Raw genomic sequence first — 20,958 nt, 5'->3', positions numbered from 1 at the left:
ACACACAGCCTCACGAAGGCCAAGAAACACGAAAGACAGGCCAGGAAGAAAGGTGTAGGGAAGTCTAAAGCAGGGATACGCTACAAAATGTCATCTCAAGCTTAGAACATCATTTATAGACAATCGCCTTCGTCAGAGCTACCAAGACGCTCGATGCAACTCTCGGAGAATCATTGTGAATCAGAGATGTGTCTTAATAAAAAGGCTTGAGGAAGATGATCCCCACTTAAGCTAGAAGCTAGCTTGGTAAAACGAAGCCCCTTGTACTACGCCTTGCTTCAGACAGAGGGTCCGGACCCTCGGATATTAAGATATGATAGCTTCCTGGAGGTGTGGGCTATGCAGACGTTTTAAACTTTATTCAATAGCCAACATTTTTCCATGAGGTAAGTAATGCACCAGTTCAACGTTGTGAAGCTTACCCGCTAACATGAACGGAACGGCATTTTTCACTTCCTCCGCTGCCACTGCTAAAACTACAGATGTGTTACAATTCTAAAACAATGCAGGAAATCAACATCATCGTTCACGACTCATCCTGCTTGCTGATCAGACCAGTAGAAATGCTACCAGAGGAATCCAAGTCAAAGGTAGAAAGCCCAGACTGAGCTGTAAAGTGAGATGATTGCACAGGGGGGCAGTGGCCAGGCCAGCACACACCCCAAAAAACCAGCAGCTCTAATTATAGGAAGTATTCAAACGCACAACACACTTTTCAGGCTAGTAATCGCAAAGAACCTTGAAAACCATTGCTTTGTTCTTTCTTTTCACAATTATTAGCCCCTTCGACGCCGTATTACACAAAATGCTCTGAGATTTGTGGCGACAAAATGTGGATCAGGTAAATTCATCAGGTGATGCTGTGATAAAAAAAAACTGTCATTTCCGTGTCTTCCTGTATCACAAGGTGTGAACGGACTTTGGCCACCAGAAATTGCTGTGTCTTGTGAGAGATGCTCCAAAAGGCACAAATCAGACAGAAGGACAGCAATCGGCAAGCGGCTGCCTCCTCTTCTTTGTCTTCTTCCACTCCTCCGGTATGAGCTTTTCGTTTGATTTGTCAGATAATTATCGTGTCATAAATGGTGTTGTAGCTGCAGGCTTCTAGAAATAAATTCATACAGAACTTCTAAAGAGTTCTGTAAATGTTTTATTTCTGAATTAATTAATTTAAAGCAGGATAGAGCTTTGTCTTCACTGAACTTACTCACACCGAGTCTTTGGAAAGACCAAATCATTCGCTGTTTGTGCAGTCAGATGCAGTGGTATACGGCTTGATTTGCTGTGGAAGTGACAGAGTTTATAAACATTAACGGAGTCATATGACCTTCAGAGTCTCAGCCTGTTACAGAGTAACTCCAGTAAAGTTAAACCTCAGCTTTATGATTGATTGGCAATGACTTTTGGGGGGGATTTTCATTCAACCAAGCCATCAAAACAACATTGATCAGCTTTAAATGTATCAGTGCGTTGTTGGGAGCTGAGGGCATGATCGGTAGTGAAATGTTTGAACTCTTCTTTCCTCATTGGCAGCTGTTTGTAGAGACACTGCGATGGAGACGTCTGGCCTGAGGAGGACTCAGTCCCTCAAGAGTCTCTCCGGGACCCAGGAACGATCATGGGTCGCATCGTCGACGGCAAGCTGGAACAGGAAGTCTGTCTCCCAGCTGGTGCAGCAGTAAGGCCACAACTCGGCGAAGACATTCCTAGGATCCGGCAAAAGGTCAAAAAAGATAAATTTGCCTATTTCCTCCCCCAACAGTTACCAAAGCTGTGCAGACCTAAGGAGTTCAGAAAAAGCAGAGCAAGGATTTGAGGTAGGGCTCAAACGATTAATCGTATGAATTGATTATTGAAATTATTGTCCACTAATATACTAAACAATTAATAATTAGCTGGAGTTAGAAAAAAGCCCATTTGCTAAAAGAGCAACACCTTCATAGCAACAATTAAAGCAAAATTTTGAAAAATATATATACATCTCACATTTAAGATAAAAAAAACTTTGTCTGTAAGGAACTTCCAGTCAAAACAACTCATAAAGTCTACAAATTGATTCTGTATTGATTTTCAGTCAAGCAGAAAAGCTCAAACCTTTCATATGTTGAAGTTTGAAGTATTGAGCTGCGGTTGCATCTATTATCAAGTGATCACTAAAGCAACACTATGTTAAAATAAACATTTTTGGGCAGTTAAATGTTTATTTTGTCATTTAAATATTGAGTTGAATTATTTGCCATTCTGATGGATTCCTATTACTGAATAAAAAAGCTTAAGTGATTAAGTGGAAAAATCAGCAGAATGTGTCAATTCATCTGATTCAATTAATCGATTATCACAATTATCAATATAATAATCTATTACTAAAATTAGCTGCAGCCCTAATCTGAGGCGAGACTCAAGAAAAAAAATAAAAGAAAAAAACACCCAAAAGTCATTGCGTGTCTTCAGGAGTCAGTAACCTGTGTGGACAGTCGTTGGAAGAGGCCGGACAGCAGGGACTCTGGGAGCTTCTGGACTACTCTGTCCAGGAGTCGCTCCATGGACTTCCTCCCGCAGAGAGAGACTTCTGGCACCAGAGCTCTGCGGGCGCTGTTCGAGTCCAAGGCCGGCCGGCAGCAGGACGACCACAGCGGCCTCTGGCCAAACTCCCCGTCCTCAAACGTTGGTAAAGCAGCTGGAGACTGTCCTCTGCAGGACTGGAGGAGCTACAACACCTCTCCCAAGGAAAGTACGATTCAGGTAAGAGACGGTGGCTGTTGAGAGTATATGGAGTTGGCCTAAACAAAGTCCTGCCTCTTTATTATGCTCCCTGAAACAGGTCAGGTTAGGTCATTGGGCTGAACAAACATGTTTACTTTTTTTTTTTTTTTTTTTTTTACAAAATCATCCTTACATAATAAGATTTTAGTCTGCTCAGTTCTCCCTGGTTTAGAGTGTCTTGTCACTTTAAATCCAAATAAGTTGCTTCTGGCCACGCCCCCAAAATCAACGTTTACACTGGCACAAAATGGCTGCAAACAGATGCGCAATTATACAACGGTACATCTTTAAAAAGCTTTATAGAGCCTCCTGCACAACCAACACTTGTTATTGACAAAACACTTGTCTCTGTTAAGCTGGGGTTTCTAGGTAACAGCGCAGTGCCCATGTAACGCAACAATCTGGAGGTTTTTGAAACGACTCATTTTCCAGACACCAAAAACATGAACTTTTTGCCAAATAACAGCAAAGCCTGCGTCTGTGTCATCTGCCACGACCGACTCTGGTCTTTGACATGACAGAGCAGACACACAGGGTTCAACACAGAAGGACAGAGACAGGTGCATCATCCATAGGAAGAGGACATGAAGTTATGGGCAGCAATAGGTCAGCTGTCAGTCCCCAGAAAGGTGTCACAGCTGAACAGAAACACCAGGCAAAAACAGAGAAGCAGCATGACGCTAACATCAGAAATAACAAAAATGGAGAGTAGTAGGAGAATGTGGGTGTGTCGACAAAACAGCCAGAAAAGACATGTTCTTTGATCAAGGAAGCAAAAAGAAACTCTTTTTAGAAGTTTTTTTTTTTTCATAAGTTTTTATGCAAAATCCACTTTCAATATCTACAACATGCTTTTAAAAGTAGCTAGCTTCAAAAGGCTAACCTCATTCTGCAATACTGTTTCTGTTTCTTTTCTCATACAGCATTCATTTAGATCTGAAGTGACTTTTAGTGTACTTTTATTAGCTTTCACAATGACACATTTTATGTAGCACATATTTAGTAAACAGTTTTTTGCAGCTCCAGGGAAGTTTTATTTTGTAGCATCAGGGGCAAAAATGTCTCTTTGGATAGAAAAGGTGGCTGAACCCTAAATTAGGATAGTCTAAGCCACTCTAATCAACTAAACGTTTTATTTTTTTAAAAAACCCAAAACTTTAGGCTTAGTCTTAATAGTAGACAGGAAGTGAGGTCAGAACATGAAGGACAGATTAACTACACTTCTTGTCCACCCACAGAGAACGACCCAGGTGGATGGCCGAAAGGCTCCGAAGGGCCTCCCAGAGAGTCACAGACACACGTCCAGACACGCACATGGTGAGCGGAGCCATTTCATATTGTGTGAATCCTCACTGACATCTAAGAAGACAGGCGGGATCCGCGTCTGAACCCCCTAAAAGCCATGATTTATATGCATACCTGGGCGTGTCAATGTGCAACCAGCTGCCCCTTCCTTTAAAATACAGTTAATGTGTTTGTTCTTGGGAACATGGGGGCACAACAGCGCTTTCATATCTAGATTTGCTCAGGGTATCACAAAGATCTATGTTTAGATTTCAGCAAATACACAATCCACCTTAGTGGGATTTAAAGTGTCATGGGGTGAATCTTGAAAAAGGTCGTTGAGCGGTGACCCCTGTGCTGTTTTCATGGGGAGAAGCTAAATAAAGACAAGGATGTTGTGGTGTAGGTACATAGCTATGTGTCCTGCACACAGGCTCAAGATAGGAGTGAGGCCATCGCTGACAGCTCTGTCCGCCATGCGGACCTCGGCCCAGTAAGCAGTGGAACTGATATTGCTTAGGTTCTCTGACGTCTTCGCCCTGCAATGTTGGTTAGTATGAGTAAGGGAAAGGCAGAAGGGTGAATGGGCATCTAAAGGCAGGATGTGCTGTCTGAAAAACAAAAACATAAAAACATTAAAAGTGCTTACCAACAACAGGAGGATGTTATCCTTATTCAGGACCTGCTGGAAGTATTCAGAATGTTTATTTTATCCATTTTTTTTTTGTTTGTTAGCATCTGAATAACGATTTGAATTTGCCACCGACTTACAATTTTGGTCAGTCGCTAACCAAAATACAATTCACTTCCATTGAAAAATAATCTATTGATCCCAACAGAAAAAAAAATGCTGTTGTAAATCATAGAAATTGAAACATACTCAAAGAGTTAATTTCGATGGTGATGGACGCTCTCCTGTAGCAGTCTGTGTTACAGCAAATTTTAAGAATCAAAAAACCCGTTTTTTTCTATAACCTACTTCTATAACTCTATCTTTGACATTCATATTGCTCTCCATCCTAGCAGACTAATCTTCACCTCTTTTGTAAAGAAAAATGTATCAAAATTTCACCTTTAGATCTGGAAAGACTGCATCAAAAGCTGATTCTACAAAGAGTCGACTCAGGGTGGCACTGTGTTGATCTGTCACATCCTGATAAAACACATTAAAACGTTTGACTGTTATGTGATAAAATGGAACGAAACTCACACAACTAATATTTTTGCAAGGCCCTGAATCGGTCGGACCGTTAGTTGCCTCGACCACTCGGCTAAAATAGAGCCTTCCGTGACTTCCCGTGTGTTATTTTAACATGCTCCCCCCTATCCACCACACACACACACACACGGTCCCACCCAGCGCCCGTAATAGTGGGTGACAATGCAGCTGTGGGACAGGGAGGTGGTGGGGTGTCCCAGTCTATCAGTGACCAACAGGGGTGACTGAGTCAGGCCCGTAGCAGCAGCCAGCCCACTGTCCCAAAATAGCCAAAGTTCTGACGCTGGGACAGATAAAAATCAGCTGTCCTCGAGAGCTCAGGACTAGAAAGGCTCAGTCAGCGGCTCGCAGGAAGAGAGGAGACAGGCTGGGCGGCACATCGCAGGAGCTTGAGCGTTTAGACAGCAGAGACGCGGGGAGGTAACGGTGAACAAGGCTGGACAGTGTTTCTGTAAGTATACGTTCAATTAGACTGAATGGGAGATGATGATAGACAGATGTGAATATGTAAGAGAAATTATTGTGTTTCGTCCAATTTCTAATGTCTGTTTTTGCTGATTGTGACCAGCAAATAAGGATTTTCTTCACTCAGTCCATGAAGCATATAAGACAATCAAATGGAGATTCTTATCTGTAATCAGTTAATGATTATTCTACTCCTCCTAATTATGAACACAAAGGCTGGCATTAATCAGATATTCAGATCGGGTCTTTCAGCGCTAAATTATTAGAATCTCTATTTGTTGCAAAACTTTTCCCTGATTCTGATTTCTATGCACTGCAGCTCTCAATATGGGCTGTTGCATAAGAAGATAACTGAACAATGCAGGAAAATATGCTTTCTTTCCTTCCTTTGTTGAACCATCATGAATGACTTTTTGGAAGAAGCGACGTCATACTGCCGTGTGAGAGCGTTCCCTGTAAAACAGGGTTACTCTGTAGTTTTAAAACAAGAAGAACATTTTGTTGTTATTGATAGTTTAAGCTACATTCAACGTCGCACAGCAGCTGCTGGCTGTGTTTGTCGCCTTGAGAATGTAGATTGCTACCGTCAATTTCTATGACCACAAAAACAACGAAACAGGGCAAGTTTGCTGTTCTGTATCGAGCCTTCCTGTTTTCCATTGACAGTCTTGCTCTCTCAGAGATTGAATGGACTGTAGACATGTTGTAGACAACACAATTTCCCTTTTAAATTAACTGCTTCTTCCGAACTCATGTAAATCACCTCGCCATCTTTGAATCCTCATCCCTCAGTAAGAGCTTTCACACCTGAATGTAAATGTTTTAGGTTGTGGCTTTCTGTTGACGTTCATTTACTGTCCCAACCTGTAGGTCGATGTCATTGACAGGTTTTGGACCAGTTAGTCACAGAGTTGGGTTGTAACTCGTTACATTTAGTCATTTACATTTACTTGAGTGACTTTTTGGAAAAGAAGAAAAACTTGTCGGAGTGTTTTCACTACGCCGTGCTTTTGACTCATTTTATTATGACGCGTCACTATGACTAATCTCTGGATTCTCTATCCAGTGAAGTTCACTGAATGAAGAACAAACATGTTTTATTCTTTATCTTTATATTGGAAGAAATTCATTTGGAAAAATGTTTCTTTTGCCCAATTTTGTTATTCTTTGCAATCACGTCACCTATATGAATTATTTTCAGTTTGGGCTTTAAAATACCAAAATTTCCACATAACTTTATATTTTGGTCCATATGATGATGTGATTTTTAAATATTAAATTATCAATATTTTTGAACAGTTAATATTTGAGTAGATTTTTTTTAACCAAATAATTGCTTAATATTACTTAAGTAATATCTTCAATTGTTATTTTTACTTATATTTAAGTGAAAATATGTTGAAGTAGTTCTACTTGGCTACTCTGGTAGGTCAACATTTATGGCCCAATTAGGCTGAAAGCTGTAGATTTTGTTCATTATTTGTAGATATTACCTCAAAGCAAGAGTAGTAAAACCCAACTTTGCTTATATTAATGGGATCTACACAGTGATGTGTTATGTATGTGTTAACTAGATAGTGAGGAATCCATTCACATGAGCAGTTTTTTTTCTTCCTTAATGTTAAGGATTTTACTGCAGTCTGTGAATGTGGCAACAATCCTGAACAGCTGATGACGGGGAAGGTGGTGAAGAACAAATAGCAACTGCATTTCACCGCCACTTGCACAGCTGCCAGTCGTCGACACACACCCATCAACGTGCCACTAATAGCTCCTTTCCATTCCCGGGGAAATGGCTGTAAAAAAAATGTGGGAATCACGTAGAACACGCTCAGATTTCCTGCAGCCCCTAAAGCCGTCAACCTTTTAATCTGTACTGATTTGATACCAAGATGTTTTGTGAACACACTGCCGATGGGTGACCTCAGAGTTCAGTGGGCCAGGATTTCAACACGCAAGGCCTTCGTTGACTTCATTCTTTCTGTCCACTCATGTATGAAAATGCGTTAAGTCCAGGCTCGTGAGCGGCGCCGGCTTGTGGGTCCATCCTTTTGTCCTGTGAGGGCTTAATGGGTGACAAGCGACCTGTGCTCCAATCTGGCCATTAGTCACACATGGGTGGTGGGTGCAGCGCCCCTCGTTGTTGCACTTTAAACTTACGATGATGTCTGATGTTTCATTTAGCTAAAGTCTATGTCATGAACACTTACAGGTAACACTTTGAATTCTTGAAGTAAGTTTCTGCTGAGAGTAGTTTATGCTGTTGTCACATTTTCATTCAGCAGTTTATCACACAGAAGCCAATAATTGTTTTTGCAGAAAGTGAAGCCAGGAGGTGGTGCGCATCCAAAAATTGCATAATGAAACATCTGAAGCAGTTCCAGTCAGAGGACAGACCTACCAGGAACTAAAGCAGTGTAAAAAGCTATGAAATACACGGGATTACTTTTATATCCATTGTGAAGGTGGGGAGAGTATCCAGACATTGTACTCCAGCACTACTTTAACGTATCGTTATTCTTGTAAAAAATAAAAAGCGTCCAAGAAACCATTCAAGTATTTAGTAAAAAAGGCTCCTGAGTTCTGAGTAACTGATCCGTTCACACTATGGACCAAAATATAAAGTTATGTGGAAATGTTGGTATTTAAAGACCAAAATGGAAATCATTTATATAAGTAGCATAAGTACAAAATTACAAAATCAGGCAATTTTTTTTTTTACCAAATTGATTTCTTTCAACGTAAAGGATATGAAATTTGCAGATGTGTGCCTGGCAACGCTTTAGTTAAAACGAAATTCTGGCTGTCTTCATCTAGGGAAGTTACTCACATTATCTTCCCTGCTGCCCACTTACTAGAGTAAGATACTTCATACAAAAATACTCAAGTAAAAGTAAAAAGTACAATGCAAACAAAAGTTACTTAAATAAATGCAACTAGTTGCTGCCCATCTCTTCTCCTAACAAACTAGCTTCAGGCTCCAGGTGCAGCTGAATTAGATTCATGCAAAGTAAAGAAGCCAAGAGCAGTATTGCTTACAGCTTTTTGCAGGAATATCCGTTTATCTGAGTTTGTTGTGCCTTTTCTTAAAGCGACAGGTCACAAATTCAGCTCTTGTGTTTTTGAAAAAATGAAGATCTCATTGTAAGCTAGCAATGCCTTCAAAAATCCGACTGAAATCTTTTCTGGGATTCTTACGAGGTCAAGCCGTTGCATTCCTCGGGTCAGGTGTCTAAAGGTTTGATGGCGGAGAGCGCATGGCAGAAAATGAGCAAACATTCTGGGACACTCCAGCTGAGCCAGCAGTTGTTTTTTTTGTCCCTCCTGAGCTCCATAGACAGTCCCTGGCATGCGGTCCGCTGAGGGTCTGAGGCAGCAGGAATGCTGCACCGGCATATTTAGGATCAAAGACTTTAGAAGATTTGCTTTGTAAGAAATACTCCTATTTTCACAAAATGATGCAGAACGCACAAGCTTTTGTGAGACCATCTGAAGCTGCAGCGGAGATAAGATGGATGCCGTTGTCACCATGACACCGTGAGGGGAATCCAAAAATAAAAGCTGTCATCATGAAACGTCTCACAGACCACAGATGCAGACTGTCGCCCGAGTTTTATCCAACTTTGAAAGCGGATGTCTAAACATCTAAATTCAAGATGAAAATAAAGCTGATGGTTTTGTTTTTTTTTCTCTGCAGATGATAAATATAATCCATCACTGACCAAAGGAGGCAGTTCAACAGGACAATCCAGAGACAGGATATCTACTTCCTCCTCAGTCAAAGACAGACTGGCTCTATATCTGTCGAGAACAGCAGCCATTGACTCGGTGGGCGGATCAGAGCAGCCAGTGAGTTCCTGAAATGCCTCTCATTCCTCCCCATATAACAAGGGCACTGGCTCCAGGAGGGAATCATTAGAACAGCCCAATGATTTTTAAAACACATACTTGGCTCACATTTATTGTGTTTCACTGTCCTGAGTTGTTCTTTTGTGTTCAGCAGGAATTCAGAGGAACTCCGCGAACAAAGGCTAAAACCAGCAAGGTAGTCTGTCGTTTAATTCGCCTCCCTTATTCAGTAGTATGTTTCCTCACTAATGTGTGCTGTGGTTTTTTTTCCCCATATGACATATTAAACATCATCAGAATAAATTAAAAAAACACATTTATTTAATGCAGCAGAAAATCAGAAAAGGTGTTTAATCACAACCCCTGAGTTTCAAATGGATTTAAGCCAAAAATCTTTTATTCCCTCTGCAAATATAGATCTAACATAATTTTTAACCAATCAAAAAGTTTGATGTCTGATTGGAAATGAGATTGGCATCTAGCAAAAGATATCAAAGTAAAAAGGGTCTTAATTAAAAAAATATTTTAAAAGCCTATGATTTATCTTTATCTCTGGTCTCTCTATGGACTTCATGTCATCACAATCAAGTGTCATCACTCAAGTCTAGATCAGGTTCAGTACGAAGAAACATGTTGGGAAAATGAAAAGATTAGCTGCCAGGACTAAATATCATTTCAGGCCTAACTGTACAATAAAGAAAAGGAAAAAAACCCCAAAAAGTCTATTTTGGTCTCCAAACCTCAGATATGGCTTCCCTCTTGTAAGACATATCTGGTGTTCTGGATGTGTGTAAACTGTGTCTACTAACAACTGTTGAGTCTTTTCCTAATTTTGGTGTGATAGAAGATGGTTTGCTGTGAAAAACTACATATAAACATAATAAAAGGTAAAGTATGGCTCCCATAACTATATATACATTCTCAATATATTTATTAGTAATACAGTTTTTGACGATCATAATCCTTATACTGTTCCTTCTGTCTTTTTATGTATTTCAAGATGGCTGACGCAGAAAGGAAAATCACAGTTTCACAACCATTTCATGAGGAAGATGACTTACCTCCTCCTCCACCTCCTCCTGTCCCACCCAGACCCTTTGACTATGAAGGACCAATGACTCTGAGTAGCCTCCCTTTGCCTCCACCTAAGGAAACCTTCTCCACGTTCTACCAGCAACGGCAGATAAATGAGCTGAAGAGGCTCTACAAACATATCCACCCCAACCTGCGAGCAAGTCTTGACGACGCTGTCGATGATGAGGTCATGCAAGCAGTGCAGGCAGAAAACACTCAGGCAGCAGACGCAGCTTATCAGGGAGAAGTTCAGTCCATGAGGTGGATCTTTGAAAACTGGACCCTCGACAATATCGGAGGTCCTCACGAAACGAAGAAACTCTTGGATACAGAGGAATTAAAAGGCGGAGACGTCAGGAGCACCTCTACCATGTTTGAGCACGTTGACAGCACCCAACACATGGCGACTAAAAGACAAACGTCCGTCAGAGGGGATGTGAGAACGTCCACATGGTTGTTTGAAACCCAACCTTTAGATGCTCTAAGTAAATCCAAAGCTGGCGAAGGTGAACTGGTAGAGGCCCTTCTGAAAGAACCCATTCAGTCTGGCGATGTAAGAGGGACTCGGCTTCTTTTTGAGTCCAAACCACTGAGCTACTTGGGCCGGTGCAATTCCATTGAAGACTGCAGTGTCCTGAAACTGAAATCTGAGCTTCAGGAGCAGAGAGGTGACGTCAGGAAAACCTTGAAGCTGTTTGAGACAGAACCTTGCTGTGCCATTAGAGACAACAGCGGCAATATCCACGAGATTAAATCCATCTGTAGGGAGGAGATCAATAGTGGCAAACTCAACACTGCCCGGTGGCTTTTCGAAACCCAGCCTTTGGACACGATCAATAAAGGAAGCGATGGAGTGAAAATCATCCGGGGTATATCGCTGGAGGAAGGGCACAGAAAAGGAGTCGACCAGAAAAGGTGGATGTTTGAAACTCAGTCTTTTGACACCATTACAGAAGTCTCAGGAGTGGATGCGTTTCATGGAGTGGATGCCGGCAACTCAGAAGAAGCTAATGTTGTCAACAAAAAGAAGTTGTTTGAGATGCAACCCAGGGCAGCCCTCGGAGGAAACTCTCTAGAGAGAGAAGCAATCATTGGGGGAGATGTCAAGACTTCAATGTGGCTGTTTGAAACTCAGCCCATGCAGGCGCTCAGTGACAGCTGCAACGCGGGGCGTCTGAAGAAAATCAGTCTGTCAGCTGAAGAGCAAGGGGAAGTGAAAGGCAAAAAGCTCAAGTTTGAAAATGCCAGCTTTCAAAAGAATACTTTGTTCAAACAGCAAGAGATTGAAAAGGGGGATGTGACGGGGTTCAAGCAACTTTTTGAGACGATCCCCTTAAGTCAAATTGCTCAGCTGGAACAGGAAATGGCTGAGAGGCAGGAAACCAACAAGGCAGTGATGGAAACCAGCCCTCTATATGCAATAAAAGATAGTTCTGGAAACCTTCATGAGGTCACAATAGTCAGCCGGGAGGAATTCATCAAGGGGAAAGTCAAAAACTACAAGTGGATGTTTGAGACCAAGCCTTTAGATCAGCTGGCAGATGGAAAAGATGTTGAGATTATCAAAGGCATCACCAGACAGGAAGACTCTACAGGTGATGTTAAGACAGCAAAGTGGCTTTTTGAAACCCAGACCATTGATGGAATCCACTGCAAATTCAACAAAACAGAACAAAGCTCTTCGGCTGAAAAGGAGCCTTGCAAAGGTGACGTCAAGACCTGCAAATGGTTGTTTGAGACACAACCGATGGATATGTTGTATGGCAAAATGAAAAAAACCAAGGATAAAGACGCTGTCGACACAGATGTCAAGTCTATGACTTGGCTTTTTGAGTCACAACCCTTGGACACCATCAGAGATGGTGAGCCGAACTTGAAGCTGTGCAGCACTAAGAGGGACTCTGTCAAACCAGAGGTTGCTGTTCAGACAGTCAAGCATCTATTCGAAACAGAAACTTTGGATAGGATAAAAAAAGAGTCAAATTCAGAACAAAACTTGAGATGCATCAGTCAGGTCAACTTTGAGTCAGGAGATGTGTCACGTGTTAAGGAACTTTTTGAGTCCCAATCCCTTGATGAAATTGGGTCAGAAATCATATCAACAGCTGAGAGACAGAAGCAAGGTGAACACGTTGAAAAAGGTTCAGTGCATAAAGTTACATGGATGTTTGAGAACTGTCCTATGAACCAGATTAATAGAGACCAAGATGAGCATGGAGCGAGGATGGAGGCAGTTGGAGTTCTTGAGACTGGAGATGTTCAAAACAAAAGGTTCATCTTCGAAACCTCTTCACTGGACAAAATCCAAAAAGAACCAATTGAGGGGAAGTCAATGTCGGTGCAAGACCTCATGGGCAATGTTGATGTGAAATCCAGCACCATGATGTTTGAGTCCTTGCCTCTCTATGCCATCAGAGACAAAGAAGGGCAGTTTCATGAAGTGACCACTGTCAAAAAAGAAGAAGTCATGAGTGGTGACGTCAGAGGAGCAAGGTGGATGTTTGAGACAAAACCACTCGATGCCATCAAGGCGGAGAATGAAGTTTATGTGATTCGAGCTGTTACACAAGAAGATGTCAAGAAAGGGGATGTAAAATCAGCCAGATGGAAGTTTGAGACGCAACCTCTGGATTCCCTCACTGAACGAGATGAACCTCCTGTTTTGGTCACTGAAGACTTTGGAGGCAGCAGTGTCCAGCTGAATAAACAAATATTTGAATCCGAGCAATCGAGCAAAAAGTTTGTGAGAATGGTTAGTGTCACTGATGTGCAGCGGGGAGATGTGAGGACCTCCACCTGGCTTTTTGAGAATCAGACCCTCGACAGTCTGAAAGGCGAACCTCAAGAGCAGAGTCCAGTCAAAACAGTCCACAGAGAAGACAGCCAGAAGGGAGATGTGAAGCGCTGCACGTGGATGTTTGAATCTCAGCCACTGGACAAGATCACAGAGCCCAAAGATACCTCAGCACAAGCCACCGAGGAGATACCCAAAACGGATGTAAAGTGCACAACCTGGCTTTTCGAGACCACGCCTCTGGATAAAATCACTGCCAACAGTGTGGCTGACACTCTTTCATACCTGCATGAAATCAAATTTGTCCACTCCAGTGGCATAATAATAGAAGAAAACGAAAGGAGGCATGTTAACATGGCAAAATACCTTCTTGAATCCAGCAAAGGGCTGCAAATTCAAAAAGAGGACATTGTTGCTGGCAACATTAGAAACATCATGTTGCAACTTCTGCTCAAACCAACAATCAAGCCACAAGTTACTCTTCTGAGAGAAGTCGAAAAGGGTCAAATCAACACCACTGTGGTGGAGCTGCCAGTCTTTGAGTCAACGACAACTGCCAACATTGAACGAGATCGAAGGATACAGAACATTGCTCAGATGATAGATGACTTGCTTGTTCAGGACAAGAATTTCAAAAAGGGAATTATAATGCAAGAGACTGGAGAGGAACGAGGAGAAATGTCAGTTTTTTCTCTAATCTGTAATAGTGAGATCAAAACTGAGAGTCATGTTATGGAAAGGGGAGATGTGAAAACCACAATTGGAAATCTCTTGGCCACTGCCAACAATCAGAGAGCTGCAACATTGTGTAGAGTGGATGAAAATGAAAAGGGCAATGTGAATTTATACAAAAGCTGCATTGAGAAAGGAGACCTTCATTACTTGAAGAGTCTTCATACTGAGGAATCTGAATTTGAAGCTGCTTGTGGCCTTTTGACAAAGGAGCAAGTTGAAACAGTTCAGGGGGGCGTGCAGGAAGCAAAGAGAAGCCTCTGCCAGCAAAAAGAGCAGGTTGAGAGAACCGTTTGTGATGTTTTGCCAGGAGATGTAAAGAACACCAAGAAGGTTTTCTCATCTGAGCCCTTTGTCAGTGTCGATTGCTGTATTCCAAGAGAAGAAATAATCCCGGGAGATGTGTCATCAGCAAAGCAACAACTGGCTGCAAAGCAACCTGTGATTGTGGATAAAGAGGAAGTTGTACCTGGAGATATCAGGGCAACAATGGAGTCATTAGAGCGTGCAAAACAGCAAAGCATGAGTGTGGAAAGAGAGATGACAAAACCCGGGACCATCTATGAAATGGACTTGTCAGCTCACTGTCCTGTAGACGAAGGAAGCCAACCACAGAAAGAGGTGATTGTATCTGGAGATGTGAGAGCAGCTAAAAAGTCCCTAGAAATGGCCAAGCAGCAAAGCATGCAGGTGGAGCGGGAGGTCATTGTTCCTGGAAAAATATACAATTTGGGGATGTCGGTGCAGAAGGAAAGCTCTTCGACTGTGGCACAATCTACATGTTCGTCTTCCTCAAGATGCCAGAAAATCAAGACTTATCCACAGGTCAGTGATGCAGAGAAGGATCAGGAAAGCCACATTTCCTTTGAAACTTGTCAACCAAGTGCAGTTGTAGTCAGCAATTGTGCCCAGAAACCAATGCCTTTATTTATAGGTTGTGATTTTAATGGTCAGACAAAGGAAGATGAAATAGAAGAAGTCATTAGAGGAGATGTGAAGGCAGCCATTAGGTCTCTGCAGAGTGCAGCAACAGAGCAGAGGTTTGTAGATAAGGAAAATGTTGTGAGGGGAAATGTGCAGCTGGCTTTGGAGTCTCTTGAGAAATCTAGTGTAAATGTCTCCAAGGGAGACTATAAAGCTGCAATGATATACAGAAATTCAGGCAGGACATGCCCAGGGACGAGCAAGACTGTTCACAATCAGTGTGCTGTGGTGCCTATTCCTTCATCTGACACAACATTGTCTCCTTCAATTTCAGTAACCTGTGAAGGACAGCCAGGGAACCCAACACATCTTTCACCCCATAACCCATTAGCAAATGGACCCTCTATGTCACCCAGCTTGGAAAGAGTAACCTCACCTCCACTCATAGAAAAGAGCAAGAAACCAAAGAATCACAAGCCAGTATTACCGCCAAAGCCACAATGGATAACAGTGGAAGCAGCAAACACCTCACCAACGTCTGCCGCCAAAGTTACCTGCCCCATTGACGACAACGTGAATGCAGTGGTTTCTCCAAAACAAAGCCAGCAGTTTCCTATTCAACCCACAGAAACACCAAGTGAGGAAAGGAATGATGGAAGATTGCAGAGAGATGGTGACGAAGGACCAGGTTCACATTTGTCAAATGAAGATCGGCCAGTTGACGCCAACATTCAGACACATAACACAAAGCTCCAAACGCCACTCCCGGAGAGGAAATGCAGCATTCATCAAACAATGCCCAACAGTGACAAAATGCAAGTAGAAAGAAATGTGATCCAGAAAATAAATGCAGCTGAGGAGATTCAGATGTGCATGAAGAATTATGCAGAAGATGGAAAACAGGAGGTGAACATGAGCTTGAGGGCTGCTCTTAAGAACTTTGAAAAAAAGAACAGAGATGATTTGGACAAAAGAGTTTTGCCATCCAAAAAGGTCAAAGTGAGCTATAATGATAGCAGTGATCACAGGCAAACTGGAAATAATTATATGGAGGATCATGAACATGAGCGTAGCCTTCCCAGACATCGACACAAGACTGAAGTGGAAGCATCGCAAACCGACACGACAGGTGAAATAAATCATTCACGGCAAAATGACCCACAACAAAACAAGCAGAAACTCTGGGATAACGTTGTTTTACGAGAGAAGAAAGTAAGAGAGACCGAGGAAGAAAGACGACAAAGACTTTCAGTCCACAAAGATGAGATCATGAAAGAAAATGCGGAGACCGCCATGGAGATCTTTGATAATCTGAGGAAACGGGAAGAACTCCAAGGAATCCTGTGTCAGGTGCAGGAGATCGAAGGAGAGCAGTGCAGTGTAGACGCCACCTCCCTGAAGTCATTGTACAGCCACGTCCCTCCTTGGATGGTCACGCCAAGAAATGCCAAGAAGTGTAAAAAAGACGAAAATAAAGTTGCAGAATTACAGGATGATGATCTTGAAAGCATTTCCTCAGTTGAAAGTGCGTTTGAAGATCTTGAGAAAGCTAGCAAGGAGATAATGAAGCTGAAGGAACAGACATTAGCCAAACTCGTTGACATTGAAGAAACAATCAAAAAGGCACTGTATTCTGTTTCCAGTCTGAAATCTGAAGCCGACATTGCAGGTTTGTCAGGACTCTTTGACGAATCTTTGAAGTCTGAGCAAAATTGTCAACCCGTCAATAGCATCAAGAAAATAAGCATAATGTCAAGCAAGACCAATCCAAGCCCGCGAAAAGAGTCACCAGAAGAGACCCAAAATGCAAACAGTAAGCCACTAATCAGACAGTCCTCCTCTCAGTCTTCACCATCATTCATCTCCATTCGCTCTGCAAGGAAGCCTTCTGAGCAACAAAAACAAACCATGTCAACATTTAAACCAGACACAAAGAGTGCTCCGAGTGGCTGCCATGACGCAAAGCAAGATCTGGATTCCTCTGTTCCCGAGTCGTCAAGTAACGGTCCCAGTCAAGAACGCAAAGTCAGCGTGCTTGAAGTAAAGGCTGTCCCAGAGCAAAATGCAGGAATAATTGGCACCAAGACTGTTAGCGAAACATACGAGGAGAGCGACAGCTTCGGCAACGTGTTTGTTTCTTCTGTGACTTCCACATTTGTAACTAATCAGCCCGAAGGCAAAACGTCAGCTTTGTTCGAAGTAGTTGGAGGTCCTGCCAGGTATGAGGTGACGACGTCGCCTTTAATGCAACGATCCGGGCGTCCGTTCAAAGATAAAGTGTTGAGCAACGCCAAGCAGAATGGAACAGTGTTTGTAACATTCAGTCAACCAAAGCAAAAGAAATAAATGAGTGACTCAGTCTTGTAAATTCAGGACATTTATTCCATTGGTGTGTGTATGTTGTATTTTCATGAAAATAAATTTTTTTTTGCCAAGTTTATTAAAAATGCTCATTTTTAATAGCTAAACATTTGTTTTATAGTTGTTTTAATTTTTTGTACTGTAACCACCTGATAAAGTACTTATGTTTGTCTGTCAAAACTAATAATAATGTATTTTTTGATGTGAAAATTGTCAAATAAATTAAACTTTGAAAAATGGTAAAGACTTTTTATACTCTTTAATTAGGGAACTTATTAACAAGATTTAAAATAAAATAGGAAATGAAATGACAGTGACAATGTTAAATTAATGTTGAAAATTTTAAATATACATTTTTGTCACATTGTATAATCAAATTAGTTGGGATTTGCTATTATTTATTATTTTTTGGATGCAATAAATAAAAATATTTGTTGATAATTTTGGCAGGATCCATCCTCCATATAAGATCCATATAATAAGTTCCAAAATTGAAGCTTCACATAAAATACTTACCGGCCATGTCGCAGAATGAAAAACATTAAGGTATTTAGGGTTGTGATATTTATCCTTTACATTTTAACAGGCATTATGTCATGTGAGGGAAAAACCTTAAATGCTACAAAGGATCCTTAAAAACAAAACTTTAAACGCCAAACTATTTCAATTAGATGGGGATAGGACACATTCAAATCTCAAGATCAGCACCATAAGAACTGCATAAGTTACATTTTTCTAATCAAATAAAGCTAGATATTAAATTCTTGTTTTAATCTTAGCTAAATGAACTAGATTTTAAAACGTACCTGGCAATGAGCAATAAATAAACCCCGCCAGAGTTATAATAAAATAATCAAAATATAGTTGTTTTTTTCCCCCTTTATTTAGCCAAATAAAGCCCGTTGAGATCTAGGTCTCATTTTCAATTGCAGTCTTCTGTGTATTGCAGAAGACTGCAATACACAACAACCTGGTAACAAAATAAAAATAATTAGTAAAATATAGGTCATACTCTGCCTAAGTGAAATAAAAACTGCAGAAAAATGACTTCCCTTTTGAAATGTTGATCACTTTTAACAGAACTTGGCAAATTGTGGGTCTCCTTAAGTTTGAGATTGTGTTGTGGAAACTAACATTTCTCAGTTCACAACTATAATTTAGCATGACTTCCTGTATCGCTGCCTGTCGCCTCGCATTCTGAGCTGCACAGTATGGAGCAGGCGGCACAGATACGAGGACTATTTAGTCTAGTAAACAAATAATTTAAAACAAATAAAACAATGGCTGATGCAATTAATAAAGTTGCCTGAACATCAACAACAAAATCTTTCTTTTTCTTCCAGAGCATGTTGCTGATGCTTGATTACTGCCAGACCTCTAGAATCAAAAAATGACTTTCATAAAGCCTTTTGGACAACACAAGGTTACCTAAACGATCTGAATAAACCACACAAAGTTTGTCCTGGATACATTTTTCCCAATAAAATTGTTGTTTAAGTGGGTTACTTTTTGCATTTACCGTTATCTCTGTGATTATCAAAATTAGTTTGATGACCTGATGTGTGACTGAAATAGAAGACCTCCATTAACGAAACCGATATGTTTTGACAGGACTCTTTACAGCAGCAATGGATGACTGGAAATGTCTCCATAATTCTGAACATTCACTGTAGCTTCTATCTCATATTGTCTCAAGAAATTACTCAGACATTCGTGTCATTAAATTCATTATATCTTATTGTTTAAAAGTTGCCCAAACTTTAAGTCGCATGTTCATTGGACACTCCTGAAATGTTTCCAGCTGTCTCACTGGTGTCATGTCTGACATTTTCCAAGTCTGACATTTTCTGGAAGAAATCTTAGAGTGTCGTTGCATCATAAACATGCAACGTAACTTCACTGTAAAAGAAATTATGTTTTCATCATCACAGTTCCAGTCACCTGCCAAGGAGATGTGTTCTGCCTGCCTGACACCGGTGTATCCGGTGGAAAGAATGGTGGTCAACAAGCTAACCCTGCACCAAAACTGTTTCTGCTGCAAGCACTGCAAGAAGAAGCTCAGGTGAGACACATCTCACTATAAACCTGCTAAAAAGAACCCTCTACAGTTCTTCATAGCTGGCCGTCATAATAGTAACAGTCAGAGTAAGAAGGATAAAAAAAAAACAAACAAACATTAAACTATATTTTGGTTTGCATTGCAGCACTCATAACTATTCCTCCCTTTATGGAGAGTTCTACTGCATCTCCCACTACCAGCAGTTGTTTAAGAGAAAAGGGAACTACGATGAAGGATTTGGGCACACACAACATAAAGACCGCTGGCTTCACAAAAATACAGGAGCAGATGAGCCCGATGCCAAAACCACGTCCAAAATGACCAAAAACAATTTGAAAACGCCTGTTGAGCTGCTCAGTGTGACAGCTGGCATAAACAAGAGCGAGCATCAGAGTGTTGCCAATGTTAAGGGAAAGCTGAAAGTGAGATGGCCTCCAGAGAGGAATATTACCAGAGTCAACCCAACACAGTCGACAAATGCACCAGTGCTGAAAAATAAGGCGCACGATGCCGGCAAACTGGCTACCGCCGGTCAATCAGAGCGTTGGAGGGGTGACAAACCTGACTATAGGAAAGAAATGACGAACACAGCAGGGAAGGGACAGTCTAAGACAGTAAATTTGATCTCAGCTACGAAGTCGCCCCCTGGAAAACCAGTGTCAGTGAAGTATCCAACAAAAGCAGCCCAAATCTCCATCCCTCCAACGGAGCGTGAAGTTCCTTTGCACATCTCTGTGAAAAACCAAAGAGCAGTTCAGACAAGAGTGATGACCATTTCAAAACTGAACAACAGTCCAGTCTCTAACAAACTGGAAGTCTACCAAAATAAAATTCGGAAATCGGTCCGATTTGCTCAGAAGGTTGACGTGGTTTTGTGCAACCAGTCCAGCCAGATCGGTTCTGGAGCTGAATCTGAAAACTCCCCAGAGCAATCAGAGCAAAGCCTTACAAGTAGCTCCCAGGATGAAACAGTGACCAATGACACGAAAGTAAATTCTTTAAGCAATGGACTTGAAGAAAACAATGGAACCCCTGAGATGACTCTATGTCAAGACAATGGAGAACAAACAACTGAACCAAACCAGGAGTCCAATGTTGATATGGAGACCAGAAAGGAAATACCACGAATGGATGATGCAACTCTGACAGAAGATGTGGGAGAAATTAAAGACTCACTTAATTGTCAAAGTCACACAGAAATATCCAGTTTGACTGAAGATAATACAAGACAACATGAATCATCTGAGACACCAGATGTTGCTTCAACTGGTCAGGTCAGCAAATGTGGTTCTGAGGATATGAATGGTCCACAAAATCTTGTGGGACCTGTGATCGAAGAGGAGGCCAGTCTTGAAATGAATGAAAACCAGTTGGCAACAACCAGTTTGAACAGTGAGAAAGAAAACACTGCAATTCAGAAGAAGGCTTTACCAA

General features: G+C 41.4%; 1 protein-coding gene across 3 annotated transcripts; it reads left to right on the top strand.

Annotated features, from left to right (window-relative positions):
* Positions 1–975: 975 nt before the first annotated feature.
* Positions 976–17,636, top strand: xirp1 (xin actin binding repeat containing 1). 3 transcript variants are annotated; one of them, XM_055033197.1, is made up of 9 exons: positions 976–1,037; positions 1,534–1,678; positions 1,763–1,817; positions 2,452–2,742; positions 4,002–4,080; positions 9,429–9,580; positions 9,732–9,776; positions 10,581–15,005; positions 15,439–15,544. In XM_055033197.1, exons 2-9 carry the CDS (start codon positions 1,554–1,556, stop codon positions 15,439–15,441), a joined length of 5,175 nt encoding a protein of 1,724 aa, XP_054889172.1. In that variant the 5' UTR covers positions 976–1,037; positions 1,534–1,553; the 3' UTR covers positions 15,442–15,544. The 3 variants fall into 3 exon arrangements, with proteins under 3 accessions (XP_054889172.1, XP_054889171.1, XP_054889170.1); XM_055033196.1 differs by having other exon boundaries at positions 9,735–9,776; positions 10,581–17,636; XM_055033195.1 differs by having other exon boundaries at positions 10,581–17,636.
* Positions 17,637–20,958: the final 3,322 nt, after the last annotated feature.

Source organism: Poeciliopsis prolifica, unplaced genomic scaffold, assembly GCF_027474105.1.
Source record: "Poeciliopsis prolifica strain line A6 unplaced genomic scaffold, Auburn_PproV2 SCAFFOLD008, whole genome shotgun sequence".
NCBI classification, from domain to species: Eukaryota; Metazoa; Chordata; class Actinopteri; order Cyprinodontiformes; family Poeciliidae; genus Poeciliopsis; species Poeciliopsis prolifica.
Note: the sequence above shows the minus strand (reverse complement) of the source record. Positions and strands in the feature narration are given on the sequence as shown.

What these genes read in the sequence shown, in the direction of transcription:
- xirp1 (XM_055033195.1), top strand. Translation starts at nt 1,554, where the DNA reads ATGGAGACGTCTGGCCTGAGGAGGACTCAGTCCCTCAAGAGTCTCTCC. An exon ending in CACGTCCAGACACGCACATG is followed by an intron (nt 4,081 to 9,428) that starts GTGAGCGGAGCC and finishes TTTTCTCTGCAG; the next exon opens with ATGATAAATATAATCCATCA. An exon ending in CAAAGGCTAAAACCAGCAAG is followed by an intron (nt 9,777 to 10,580) that starts GTAGTCTGTCGT and finishes ATGTATTTCAAG; the next exon opens with ATGGCTGACGCAGAAAGGAA.